A 14,342-nucleotide genomic window follows, 5' to 3' on the forward strand; every position below is an offset into this window, starting at 1 on the left:
TATATCAGTCTCTTTTCACATCAGATTATAAATTCGTAATAAAATAAAATTTAATATTTTTTAGAATTGTGAAACAGTATTTCATTCCAATGTTAATGTATTTCGAATACAATTACACTCATATATTTATATTAATTTGAGAACAACGAATACACTTGTGCAAAAATATACTATCATTAGTCTGCACACAATCAAATACATCTTCGTGAAATTTCTCTCAATATTATTATATTAATGATGGCTTAGCTTGCTTTATCTTACCAAACAATTTGCGCGCGCATAAAAAAAGGGTTCTTATTTTCTATTCTATCGTAATCCTATTATTTGTTAGCATATTATTATTCTAGGGGAAGATAGATAATGCTACGTCTATTCATATTATGTCCGTAGGTCTCCTATATTTGTCACGCAGTCTTCTTTATAGTTATTTCGTTTTGATTTCTGAAAGAAAAAAGAACACTATTACAATATATTGAGTTGCTATTATATATATATATATATAAGAATTAAAACGGATTCCGCTGTATATAAAATAAAGATGTATCTAGAGGCAAATTCATTTTTTTTTACAACTACTGTAAAGAATTGAGTTCTGTTAGATAGGCATCTGTATACAATATATAATCGATAATATAAATTTCGATAAGCTCTAATATAACCGAATTTTGTAACGTAGCTATATAAGAAAATAGATTTGTCTCTGGATGTAAGTCCACTAAATATTTCCGATCAGCATCACGTCACGTTTTGTTTTGCTTACATTCAATTTACTACAGAAAAATTTTCGTTGACGATTGATCTTACGGTGACTGTATGCTGGTAAACGAATTAGTAGAACAATGGTAAAGAAATGTATGATGTATACTATTTATTTATACGCTCACGAGCTAATTATATCTATCTGTCCTCAAGAGGAAAAACTACTCATACTATTAAGTATTATGCTGCCTTGGTAATATTGACATGTTTCTTTGTCAGTCTCTTTCTTATTTTTTCATTTTTTTTTGTAATTCATATGTTGTAAGAAAAATACACTTCTGTATATATAAATAATATTTAACGAGTGAGATGGAAAAAAGGAACAAGACTTTATGTCAAAAAACAAATGAAACTCCTCGGATGTAATCATGTCCAAACTCTTCGTTGTAGAATGTGAATACTGAACAGCTTCCGATTATTGTGCCGCACTGAAAGTATTTGTATTATTTGATTATGAGCCAACGCGTTTGAATGTGTGCACCTCGATTTCAATTTCGCCAACATTCCTGAAAGCGCGCGCAATATCCTCGATGTACATAACTTTGTGGATAAAGAATCTGAATAAAAAAAAAAGTTATCCCCATGCGTAAACACGAACTCATCAAACAATTATTATATCTAATAATAGCGTAAGAAGTGATGTAGATTAAAAATAATATTAAATGTTGATCGTCCGAATCTTTATCACGTTAACACAAGAACAGGTTGATAGGATTAAAATCTTCTACCATAAGTTCCTCTGATTATTTTCGACGCGATTTATAACAATGGGGGTGACCTTATACTTTTGATTAGTTCAGCGATAGAAAAGATTTCTCGACTGCATGAGAACGAAATATTACACCTTAGATTTATTCAGATACGATCTTTGTACGTTGTTTTTTTGAACTAGATCGTCTAATATGGACTAACTTTTATTGACATTATAAAATAATGCAATACATCTTGCCAGGCTATGACATAAATAATGTAATTAAAGAAAAACAGAGGTTTGTATGATCAAATTGAAGATGAAATTTGCAAAACTATTTCATGAAAGGAATAAATGTACAATTTATTAAAAGGGAATAAATAACAATTCTCCGTTTATTACTATGTAAGTATTGTTTACTACTATATTTGATAAATATTATTAGGCAGCAAGACTTTGACTATGGTCTTCATTTATTTATATTGTATTTGAAACGTAGAAAATATTAATTTGTAGAATAAAATTAATTAAAAATATAAAAATTTTCTGTGTGTAGCATATTGATAAATTCGAAAATTTCGAGTTCCTCGCGTCTTACCATGATCCCCTGACCTCCAAGGAAATAATCTATTTTTTGTTAGTCTAATTTTCCTTAGGACACTGCTCTACAAGTTAAACCTAAAATAAATAATTAGAAAACCATTATAAAATGGTAATAATGTAAAAAAACGCATAAAAACTCTAATTTTCACAACAAAAATTGACGTTATTTACATTATTACCATTTTGTAATAACATTTTCCTAATGTCTATTTTAAATTCAATCAGAGCAGTGTTCTGAGGAAAAGAAAAACTGCCAGAAAATAGTACACAGAGCTTCTTTAGAAGTCATAGAATGATGGCAAAACTTGAAATTTCTAGGCCTGTCTTCAATGGCGCACACAGAAAAACTTAATAAGTTTTCTAATCAATAAATCTTATTAAAAGAAATAAATGTTTTCTTTTAAAAAATTTGTTCTATCTCTCCTGTTGTTGGTGAATAATAACGAAATAAAAACAAAAAGTGGGTTTTGAAAAAGTCAATTTTTAAAAGTTGATTTTACCCCTTCAAAGTGAATTCGGGCAACAACAAAAATTATTTACAACATATCAGGGATACTTTCCATATATTGCCAAAGTTTCATAATTTTCTGAATGTCCGAGTTGAGCCTTTCCTTGTAAGTCCAATTCTAAGAACTTCACGTTGTTTCTTCGTACAAACTACTAGTCTGTGGACTGCCATTTCGTAAGTACAGCTTTTATATGAATCAAATGTTACAACGTGACAGCTCTAGTCTAGACAGGTCAGATAATCTGTATATTGAAGTATAAGAAATAGTAAAAAAGATCTCAATTAAAAAATTTTTTATCATTTTCGGTATAAACTCCACAGACACGTGTATATTTTAATCTTAGAAAAGAATTTTTGAATCTGTAAAAGAGGAAAAAAATAACTTATATATACAAATATATATTAAATCGATTAGTTGATAATACAGATGGCTTTAGAATCTTCTTAACTGTTGGAAATGTTTAAAAAATCATATAAACCGTTACCTTGTGCGTTTGTGCATGCGTGCGTGTATATACATATGTAATTATAATACGACGAATGCAATATTCATCGAAATCTTACCAATTATCGGCAAGAAGAGTAGAGAGGAGGCCACGTTGTAAATCAATAATTAATTGTCGAAACAAAATCTAATTGTCAATATAGTAAAAATATATATCTACTTCTTCCAGCATCGCTTTTTTTTATTACACAACTATTTGATGTGTTTGTTGCAATTTATTTATTTTTATTTACAAGTACTGTATCGCATATGTGATCTGGAGATGTAGGATCGATCAAGGTGATTATGTAGGAGCAGATGTGTTATTTTTCTTAAAAATTAGAATAAAAATCATAACGCGCGCGCGCGCGCGTGTGTGTGTGTGTGTGTGTTGTGTGGTAAGAACATCTATTAATCTCGCAGTCATTATAAATGCACATTGAGGATTTAATGAATGTTGACTTTCTCATTACAAAATGTTGTAATGACACTTAATTACGATTACCTTTCAACTACAATCATCTCGATTGATCCTAACTGGATTTATCTTCTTTTTTCTATTATTTTGTATTGATAATGACTTTTGATCTTACAAGAATGTTTAGTGCACGCAAATTCTTGTACGATCTTCCTATATAAATTCGTTGAAACCAAACTTTTTCTTCTTCCTTTTCCTTTTTATATGGCTGTATCTATACACTGTATAAATAAATCGTCAAATGAACACGATTGGTCGACACTTATTTGGTTTATAGCAAACTTATTTGGCTTTTAAACAGATTGATCTGGCTTACTTTAAGACGCTCATTACGAACTAGGTTGGTAAAAGTTATTGCCCATAATTGGTATCAGCTTGCCATTCAGCAGCATTTGTGGTCCAGTATAGTAACGCCATAACAAACTGCTGCCTCTCTTCAGCTGATTATGAGTCGACAGATGAGTCCAACAATGCAGCCAGTTCTTATAGATCGGCATGTGTGGTGGAAGACCAGCTATCAATCTTGAACAATTTTCATGAACATATTAACTTTACCATGAAATATTAGACGTTCTTAACTCGATTTCACTTCATTTTGTGAAGGACAAAGTAATATCATAGCATTTACCTTTTGTAAATTCTAGACTACATTCTAAAACGTTCTCTCTAAGGAAAATTTTACTCAAAACACATATATAGTACATATAATGTAGTATATTATATCAAGTAAAATTTTCCTCGGAGAGGACATTTTGAAATGTAACCTTATATATATATATATAAAGTATAAAACTTTTTATTCAAACTTTTTAGTATAAAATTATTTTCAAAGTATGAAGTGTGCATATATATGTATAACTTTTAATATTCCTAAATCTCGTAATTGTCAATTACTTAGAAATAATGTATTTTAAGAAATAAATGTATTTTAAGAAAATACATTTATAATAAGATATAAAAAGAAAAAATTATGTTAATCTTCAATGAAAGTATTGGACATGAGAGTTTACTTACCCGCAGTCATTTACTGCCATGCAGTGAGATACCACTAAGAACGGGTACATAACGGTTGTAGCTACAAACTGTAGAAATATTTTATTTTAAACATGCTTAAATTTTACATATGAAATATTTAATACGTTGGTTCTGAAACACATTGTGTCAATACATATCGGAGCACATTCTCTTTGAAAAATATTGAAACTTTGCGCTTACTTTCATGGTTGATGCAGTGTATGGCTTCATCGCCGGCTCCTGTATAACGTAATTGTTTATAGCGTATGTAGAGATACCAGTTAAAACTATAACTGCAGCGCTTCCTATTACACGTGGTATCAATCCTGCGTAATAACCTAGGATCCCATTCTCCTTGTAAATCTCCAGGAACGAACCAAATAGACTACTAATGGTAAGAATATGATAAATAAATTTTGTTGCGGTGACAAACGAATCGCCCAGAGAAGAATACAAATTTAACAAATATTTTTCCAGAAAATTACATTCAAAATTGTCGATTCTCTTCAAAATTAACAAATACAAATGCAATTATATACATACTTTGTCCTTATTTCTTTATTTCATTTTATAAGTACATATTATATATATATATATATATAAAAGACCAAAAGATTTATATATACAATACACACATTCTTTCTCCTCTGGAAATCTAAAAAGATATGCTATTTGTTATATATATTTATATATATTTATACCTATATTTTGTCTCTCTACCCACAAATTGCGCCATCATCCTTAATGAAATGACTTCCAAAGGATGACTAACTATGATCGCGACTGTTCTACTGATCACATCCCTAATGATCTCATTCATGCATCTTTTACGTCTACAAACAGAAGAAATTATTAATTCACTATTCATATTTTTCTCCCTTCCCTTAACACATACCTCACTGTCTCATCCTCATCGTCTTCATCCTCGTTCTGTTCCACTGAGTTCGACTGTAGATATTCTAAAGTCTTGTCGCATGCTATTGTACTGACTGTATAGGAACATATCTTGGGTACTAATCCTCTATAGCAGCCTATAAAGCCATCCAAGCTCTTTATGTGTTTAACTGCAAGAAATAACATTTTGTGTTAAATAGAGTATATAATAAAACAATACAATTTAAAGTAGAAAAAGGAATGCACCAGATATCCAGGCAGGATTGTTGGATATCTGATTTCTGGCAATATATTCAATCTAAACTTTGTATTGAAATGACATGTATGATGATAGGAATATCTAAAAATTTTTATTATCACTGATATGTTTTAGAAATATTGTACTATATTTCTAAAAAATATATCAGTGATAATAAAAGTTTTTAAATATTTGTACCATCATACATGTCATTTCAACATAAAGTTTTGGCCTGATATATTGTCAGAAATAAGATATCTGATAATCCTTCCTGAATATAGTAGAATGCATCCATAGTAGAAAAGGTAAAACAATCTCCTGAAAAATATTTCTTAAGTTTTAAATTAGAATTATATTTACTATATGTAAAAGCATTAGGTAGTTTCAATGCAGGCTTCCCAAACAATGTTACAGTTGGTTTAGGTGGAATAGGCTCGTATCCGATCTATGCAATAAAACAAATATATGACTGTTGTTCTTTAAATAACAATATTATATCACTGTGTATCATTTGTATCAAAATTCTTAACCAGTAATGATACATTTTTACCTGGATCAAAACCTTAGCATATTCAATAGGATAGGAGATTGCATTTACTAAAATGCGACCGGCTATGTCAGACCACAGGATCTCCGTGTCTTTCGAAGTATGTTTTAGAGGCATTCTTGGCAAATTCCTAGATTTTCTCTTTTCTGGAGGGAATATATATATATTACATAAAATCAATAGAAGTTTAGTCAGGAATTTTCATCTTACAAAAACGTACCAGTTCTCATTGTTTAAGGTCACAAATTGATATCACAATTTTTCTTCTCCTGGTTCCCACCTACTTCCTCACGAAACTCTGTGCGCTAGCAGAAGAGACAACTATTGACGGGACTTTTAAAGACAATCGGAATTGACGTTGTCGCGATACTCTCGTCTATTTTTTATTACAAATCATCGAATGTTCCTTTCACCGGCATTACGGTGCTTGTTTCTCCGCGAATACTTCTGTTCCTTACACTCTGTATGTAAGGTCGAACTTATTGTTCAGCCGAACAAGCGTTCGAAAATAAATATTAAGAATACGCTGTTCACTTCAAATCTTGATAAAAATATACACAATCGATGTGTTTTAGTGAAAAATTAAGATTTGACAAGAAAAAATGCTGCTCTGCTTCGTGAACTGAGATATTAATAAACGACTATTAAGGTTAAGAAATTTGTCACAGCCACAAAATATTACAATATGAACGTATAAACCAAAGTTATAGAGAATAGACTGCGCGACCATCTGTCAAAATGGTCGATAGGGATGAGAGAGAGGGACCGTGGCAGACGGCCATTTCTATCTCTCTCCATTCAATGGTATAAAGGAAGAGAGAATGAGAGGGTGATTGGCCGTCTGACGTCTCCCACGGTCCCTCTCTTTCATTATCGGATTGCGCAGTCCATTCTCTATGCTTTGGTATAAACTAGGATAAACCATAGATGATAGATGGCACAGACACAGAGATGTCAGATTCAATTGCACATACCATTCACAACGGTCTATTGCTAGTAATTTTTCACTGGTTTCACCAATGACATTATATTACGTCTGTCACGTTGCATGTACTTTTTGCATTCAGCATCTTCGCTTTTTTTTCTTTTCAACGTCCAAATATATATCTATCTCATTTTAAGATCAAAAATTTGGAGGGATTTTAAATAATGTGAAGGTAACGTATACTATAGTATTTCTCTAGTTTTTCATTTCTTTACTATCTTTTCAAGAATAAAGACCCTGGGCCCCTATTCTTATGTATGTATGTATGTAATACATGTAATAAATTTTATTTGGAATTAAAAATCTGTTTTATCGACATCGATCGTTCGGCCGTTGTTTCAGCATTCCCTAATCCCTTAACCTCCAACTTCTAAGAACTAGTGAAATAGCCAGATCGAGCGAGGTTTGGCCAATCGATGCGGCCTGTAATTTGTAAGAGAATCTCGTTAAACTATTTTTCGCGTTAAACTTACCTTGCTACACTCTGTCACATTATTTTCACTTCTCACAGCTTTATCGAATTGAGTTTGCGCAAGTTTATTATGACGAAAAAATATAATTCGGATAGTTTCTCACCCTTGAGTAGAATTATTTTTATGTCTGTTTCTACTAATACTACTAGTTCAAGAATTACAAAAAAGCCTATAAATAGCCAATACAATCATTCATGCGTAAATTTATTGTTTATTTGCAATAATTATTAGGCATTTTTTAGTAAGAACACAGCGTAACACTGAATTATTTCCTTCTTATTTAGCATTGGCAAACAACAAGAATTTCATAATACTTGCAATGGCTGCGTTCAAAGAGAGCAGCTTTGCAACTGTTAAGGAAGTCTTTAGTGATTTATTTATACACTTACAATTAGATCAAGTGAAGAAGTAAGGTCAGTCACATTAAAGAATTTTATTTAAAAAATTGTGAAATTGCCTTATCTGCTAAACACAGTCTCTATGTCTGTTTTGTGGCTGAACTAGTTCTACTTTTGGAACTTAAAATGAGATTAGATGTATGTTAAAAGTGAGATAGATATCTAGTAAAAGTGAAGAGGATAATTCTAGTATAGGACTTGATAATTAACTGTCTTATAATGTCCTTACTGAAAAACGCCTAATGTACATTATTTTAATATACATAGGAATAATCATTGTAGATGTTCCAACCCAGATTTGAGTCCTTGGATGATTTTAATCTTAGCTAACATGTTTTTTATTTCTTTTTTAGTTCTAAGAATTAGAGAAAGATAAAGTGTAAGCTGAAATGAGATTAAAATTAATCTACTTTGGTATTTGTTACTAGAATCTTGTAAATCTCATTCCCTGTCTATTTGATCGTCTCTTGAATTTTCCAGTTTGATGGACTCTGCTATTTTCAAAGCTGTCTGGATCTCGGTTAAGCGAAACTTAGTCAGTGTGTTATTTCCTACAATTACGGTGCTTGCGGTTTACACGGATCTGAGGCATACGGCTCGCTGGAAGCGCCAACTTGCTGAACAGCAGGACAAGTGAGACTACGCTGAGACATGAGTCTACTTCAGAGTTTGTCATCACACAAGCACATCTGGAAGATGTACTGGACTCTCATCTTTCCCTTCGCAGGTTTTATGATTGGTCATAAGATAGATAAGATGGAAACACAGAGGATGACAACATTCAGGGATAAATCAGCATTGTACGGCAGAGAGTTAAAGCCTGGGGAGCCACCTTCTTGGCCATATTAGCTATCTTTGTTGCACATCGTTCAAAACTTAAGAAATAGCAGAATCAATTAGTGCTTGTTAAGTTAATTAAAAAATAAATATGTTCAAATGAAAACCACAGATGTTATATAGATGTTTCATTAATATACACGTGTAATCTAGACTAAATGACGAAAGAAAGAAAATAATATATATATGTGTAATCAGTTTCATTTATTGGTAACAATGCGATATAAGTAATAAATATATACAGGATTGCCATATTACGTATTTCTATTAGTTGATAATCGCTAAGAGTACTATTTCACAATAAATAGGTAGTACATATAAAATTATTTTGTCAACATAGCAAATCCGATATATACACGAACTTATATAAAAATTACATTAAATTTACATTATATATTGAACAGAGATCATTACGAATATTTAGAGATCCTCATAAATATGAAACAATAAGACTTGTATATTACATTAGATTAATGCATATTAAAAACTGCTATATTTGAAGTTAATAAAGTTAAATGTTAAAAGCATATAAATATTTTAAACAATGAAATGCCCAGTAATGATATTGTCACGTTATTTAACAAAATAAATGTTTTCTTTTATTGTCAAAGCTTAAAGTATGCCATTGCATTTAGATATTTTATAATTACATAAACTAATTAAGGCTCAGAATTTCAAATGAAATTTGAGAAAGAAAAAAATCGTGATGAGCCACATTGGTGCGTAAAAATTTTTTTACAATTTATTTTAGTATACGTACCTTAATAGATGTCGACTACTTTTTTTGGTCTTCTTCAGTACAATATAATAATAAATCGAATAAAGTCATATAAGTAGTAATGATGGTCAAGCGAATTGCGCAAATAAGAAATAATGTTACAAGTAAAATTCCTATGCTATATTATGAGATTAAGGTCGTCGTCTTAAAACAGTTTTTAATATATACTAATCCAGTGTAGTGCGAGTGATTAAGTAATGCAAATGATCAATAATAACTATTATTATTCTCATTTTAGTATGTTATTAGTACCATGAAGTGCTAACGAAATAGAGGGAATTTTTTCGACTTTTTCTTTGTTTCTCTTTGTTTTTTTCTTAGCATTATAGGGCTTATTGCACACGATGTTCTCCTTATTCTCAATCGATTGTTTGGTCGCTGAATTATACATCTGGTGCTTTTGTACCCATTTGTCCGTTTCACTTGTCCAGGAGACCGGCCTATCCTTAGAAGTGCTGGCTTGATCTCGATGGCTATATCTCTCGTCAGTTTCCAAATTAAGATATGAAGACAGTTTATCTTTATTATTATGTTCTGCCTTGCTTAGAATATCAATATCTGGAATACAATCTACGGGTCCGTAATTCTGAAACCTTGTCTCCTTCTCCTGCAAAGCGCATATGTTATCGCTGAACTTCTGAAAAATTTTCTCCTCTTTAATTATATGCTCGGGTTTCTCCTCAGCTACTTTTTGCAGTTTTCCTGGGATACTTTTGTGCCTGGTCCATCGCTCGCTTGCTGATCTTGTGAACGCATATGGCTTCTTATGAAGCATTGGATTAAATAGCTCCGTCGTTCGTATGTTAGATGTATCTATGCTTGCGGCTGACAACGACGAGTTTAGGTCGTCGTAATTCATCCTAGAACGCTCTTTGTACCTTATAGTAGCGTACGAATGAGTCTTCGAAGATAAGGATTTTCTCAATGATGAATTTGGACGCATCAAATACTTTTTCTTTTCCTCCTTTTTTTCGCATGGATTGATAATAGGTTGAAGATTTTTTGGGATCTCTGCTTGTTTCAAAATCTCTATTTTTTTAGGAATTTCTGTTTTTCTCGGAATTTCTTCTTTTTTCGAAATCTCTTCTTTTTTCGGAATTTCTTCTTTTCTCAAAACAACTTCTTTTTTCGGAATCTCTTCTTTTTTTGGAATCTTTTCCTTTTTGAGAATATCTTCTTTCTTTGAAACATCGTCTTTTCTCAGAATTTTCTCTTCTACGAGATTATCAGGTTTCTCGATATCGTATAAAATTTGTGCCGCTTGCTCCAATGTCTTTTCCACTATCATGTCTTTTTGGTATTTTAGCTGCTGCTCTACCTGCTTCATTTTATCATTGAGAAGTCTCTCCGTGATCCTTAGTTCCTCCTTTTTTCTAAACAACTCCCTCTCTCTTTTTTGCAGATTTATCTCCTTTTCCCACAAGATGATTTCACGATTCCTTAGGATCTCAATTTTGTGCAACCAATTTTCCCTGAAGATCTCCTCGCTGACTTCTTCAGGTGACGGAATCGATGCGGTACAGCCATTCTTGTAACCGTGACGACAGAAGTTGCTCAGCTTGGAGTCCAAGGAGTTCTCATTTCTCTCGTCAATCGACATCAAACAGTTCGTCTTGCTGAATTGTTTCGCAGGATACAATGACTCCTGTGATCCAATTGACGCTTGAAACTCCGTTTTTTGTACACGTTCGTTAGAACGACAAGAATTCGCTTCGTTGTAATATTTAATGATATCGTTATCCAAATGTTCGTCGCGTAGAATGTTATTCTCGTTCGTTATACCTTTCACGAGTTTTATACCAATCAATGTGCTATCTTTAGTGGAAAACCTCGTGGTTTCTTCGTATTTATTATTTGAAGCGAACGACGTATTTTTCTCATTTTGCATACTGTTCTCGAACATTACATTTTCGCTCTTTATATCAAATTGATTCGTGATCTTGAGATCATCGATCTCATTAATTATTGATAAGTTCTCCGTTCCAGGCACAATGTATGTCTCAACTTTGTACAAAATTGGTTTCTTCATGATTGATATTGCAATACGTTAATATCTTTCAAACTCTTTCAGAAAATTATGTCGATTATGTCGTATATGATGATTGATCATTTCTGCAAATAATAGATATTTACTTATTAAAAATATATATGCATACATACACACATAAACAGGATGACTCCCTGTAATTTAAGGTCCGCTGAATGCTTATACTATTCATATGAACTATAAAACTTTTATATCAAACAAACTTTAACTTCAAGTGACAGTTATACACAGTAGAAACTTTGTATTTATGTTAAAACGAATCCTTGTTAAAAAAAAATTTTGTATTAAATTTTTAACACATCCGAGCTTTAATTTAACATAATATGATTGTGTTATTTGAATATTTTGTGTTAAATTTAAATGTAACATTTCTCAGTGTTAAAATAACACAATTTATAGGTAAGTAAACGAATAACAAAAGTAGTGTGTTGATTTAATATATTATAAATGTTAATTTTACTGAAGAAATATGTTCTGTACAACTAATTACATATTTTAGATGTAAAATGGTACAGATATTTTGTGGTTATTTTCTCTTTATAACAGTAAATATCTGTTAAATCTATATATTGTATATGTTAAATATCGCAAAGGTATTGCTTAAACTAAAATTGTGACAATAGCATCTAATTTTAGTTAAATTTAACATTATAAATGTGTCAATTTAACATAAAATTTGTTTTTAAATTGTGTCAAAGTATTACGCTTCTTGTGTTAAGTTTTTACATAATATTTGTGTTGCTTTCTATTCATCTTACGTTAAATTAACACAAAATTTTTTACTGTGTATAAGCCAAAAATAATTAAATTTTTTAGTTTTTCTTTCATTTTGTTGTGAAATCGATATATCCGGACTTTCTATTTATGCGTCTTTTAATTCTATAATAAAATAATTTTGCAATCTGTAAAATCAATTTTAAAATTTCGGTTGTACTATAATTCGTGAAAATTGACGCATCGCTCTAACATCCACCTAACTTTTAGAATTCTTAGAAAACGCGTTGACATACAAACATTACAGAAAAGGACAAAATTAAAAACGAACGATAAAAGAAAAGATTACACATTTGTTTTAAAAAAATTTATGATTTCATGTGTGTGGACTTAACATATAAATATACACGATTTATTAAAATGTAATTGTTGTAACATACCAGAACTATCGTAAATGATTTCTAGAAGGTGCGTGTAGCGTGGTGTCTGCATTTAAACTGAGCTTTCACTTATAACGTTCGGCCGAAGTGGTGAGTCCACAGGACGTCTCCGTCGTGTATCTGCAACGTGATTTGCTGAGGCCGTTTTTAAATCCCAACTATAACTCTGGACGGTACAGTGGTATTCTACCTGCGTCTTCTACAACATATGAAACGTAAGAATGTATGTGTTCATGTGCGTTCCTTTACGGAGGGATACAAAAGACGGGGTCGTAACAAAAGCAATGTCAGTTAAACAATATAATAGAAAGATTTATACGAGTGTGTATGGTTACATTGTCATAATATTAAAAAAGACTGACGGAAAATTCCGAAAAATTGAAAGGAAAGTTGGAATTCGTAACAATACTTGTCTAATAACAAGAGAATAAAGGGCACATAAGAGTCAAATATAATGAAGAGTATTTTAAAACATAAAAAATTAAAAGAAAATATAAATAATATAATATTCTATAATTGATTAAAATGATTGATTAATACATGTTTCGGTCTCATGATTGAGCCTTCTTCAGATATACAGGAGATATTACATTGGATGAGAGCAGTCGAATAGATAGAAAAAATTATACATATAGTGATGATGACTAGTGAGATGCTTTGCTGAGAAATGGAAATCACTCGCAAACGACTGATGACCGGTTGTTCGAAATTTTCCGGTGTTCTGGTAACAAGCCAAGTTAGAAATAAATGAAGATTAAAAAAAAATTGAGTAAAATCGTCACTCTGTTCAAAATAACTCACCTAGCTGGCAATAAAATAAAATTTCGCATATCGAGATGTTCGTCAATTTCTGAATTATTAAACGTCAGTGTGTTAGTCCATAGTAAAATAATTAGTCACAATATAAAATTAAAGATGTATATATAATAAATAATAAATAATATATAAAAAGATATTAAAAATGAGACTTTATTATTAGAGATATATATTGTTATAATTATATCAATGTTTATTTATGTTATCACTAATTTAGATCATTAAACAAGGTATTATGACAATTCGAATTATTCTTCAGCAAACTGATGGTTATTAATTTTCCAGAAATAATTTGGTAGAAAGTTATTATTTGGTGCGAGTATTATACCAACTGTAAAATAGAACACCGGATGTAAACTTTTGTATATGACAAGGATCTAGTAAAAAAAAAGGATATTAGAGAAATGTATTGTTTCGAAAATGGCTCCGAAAACTTCAGGACAGCAATTGGATATCAACCGAAATCCTTCAAGTGACTTTCAAGCGGAGACTGTTTTTCGAGAATAATTTCGGAAACACAATTAACAATAATTAAAAAAAATTAACAATAATTTAGAAAATACTAGTGGCTGCGTTCAGCAGAAAAAGCAGCTTTGCAACTATTGTAAAATTCTTCAATATGATTGGTTTCTGCATTT

General features: G+C 31.1%; 3 protein-coding genes across 7 annotated transcripts; 1 reads left to right on the forward strand and 2 right to left on the reverse strand.

Annotated features, from left to right (window-relative positions):
* Positions 1-80: 80 nt before the first annotated feature.
* On the reverse strand, positions 81-6,911 carry LOC108770792 (mitochondrial carrier homolog 2). Of its 2 annotated transcripts, none has more exons than XR_001940618.1 (10): positions 6,437-6,911; positions 6,220-6,362; positions 6,030-6,114; positions 5,433-5,601; positions 5,239-5,370; positions 4,739-4,925; positions 4,538-4,605; positions 3,840-4,045; positions 3,551-3,744; positions 81-441 (listed from the first exon to the last, which is right to left on the reverse strand). XR_001940618.1 is itself a non-coding variant. In XM_018522515.1 (10 exons), the coding sequence occupies exons 2-9, from the start codon at positions 6,444-6,446 to the stop codon at positions 3,853-3,855; spliced, it is 987 nt and encodes a 328-aa protein (XP_018378017.1). In that variant the 5' UTR covers positions 6,447-6,521; positions 6,607-6,911; the 3' UTR covers positions 2,957-3,744; positions 3,840-3,852. The 2 variants fall into 2 exon arrangements, 1 of the variants encoding a protein (XP_018378017.1); XM_018522515.1 differs by lacking the exon at positions 81-441 and having other exon boundaries at positions 2,957-3,744; positions 6,437-6,521; positions 6,607-6,911.
* A 444-nt stretch (positions 6,912-7,355) lies between these two features.
* On the forward strand, positions 7,356-9,018 carry LOC108770888 (NADH dehydrogenase (ubiquinone) MNLL subunit). 4 transcript variants are annotated; one of them, XM_018522657.1, is made up of 2 exons: positions 7,356-7,373; positions 8,553-9,018. In XM_018522657.1, exon 2 carries the CDS (start codon positions 8,724-8,726, stop codon positions 8,919-8,921), a length of 198 nt encoding a protein of 65 aa, XP_018378159.1. In that variant the 5' UTR covers positions 7,356-7,373; positions 8,553-8,723; the 3' UTR covers positions 8,922-9,018. The 4 variants fall into 4 exon arrangements, with proteins under 4 accessions (XP_018378159.1, XP_018378147.1, XP_018378167.1 ...); XM_018522645.1 differs by lacking the exon at positions 7,356-7,373 and adding an exon at positions 7,536-7,633; XM_018522665.1 differs by lacking the exon at positions 7,356-7,373 and adding an exon at positions 7,855-7,872.
* Positions 9,019-9,768: 750 nt separating this feature from the next.
* Positions 9,769-13,246, reverse strand: LOC108770700 (uncharacterized). Its single transcript, XM_018522393.1, is given in 3 exon segments — positions 9,769-10,014; positions 10,016-11,799; positions 12,889-13,246. Coding segments are annotated over 2 exon segments (1,767 nt in total). The 5' UTR covers positions 11,717-11,799; positions 12,889-13,246; the 3' UTR covers positions 9,769-9,948.
* Between the last annotated feature and the right edge of the window lie 1,096 nt (positions 13,247-14,342).

This window comes from Trachymyrmex cornetzi, unplaced genomic scaffold (genome assembly GCF_001594075.2).
Source record: "Trachymyrmex cornetzi isolate Tcor2-1 unplaced genomic scaffold, Tcor1.1 scaffold1002, whole genome shotgun sequence".
Lineage (NCBI taxonomy): Eukaryota > Metazoa > Arthropoda > Insecta > Hymenoptera > Formicidae > Trachymyrmex > Trachymyrmex cornetzi.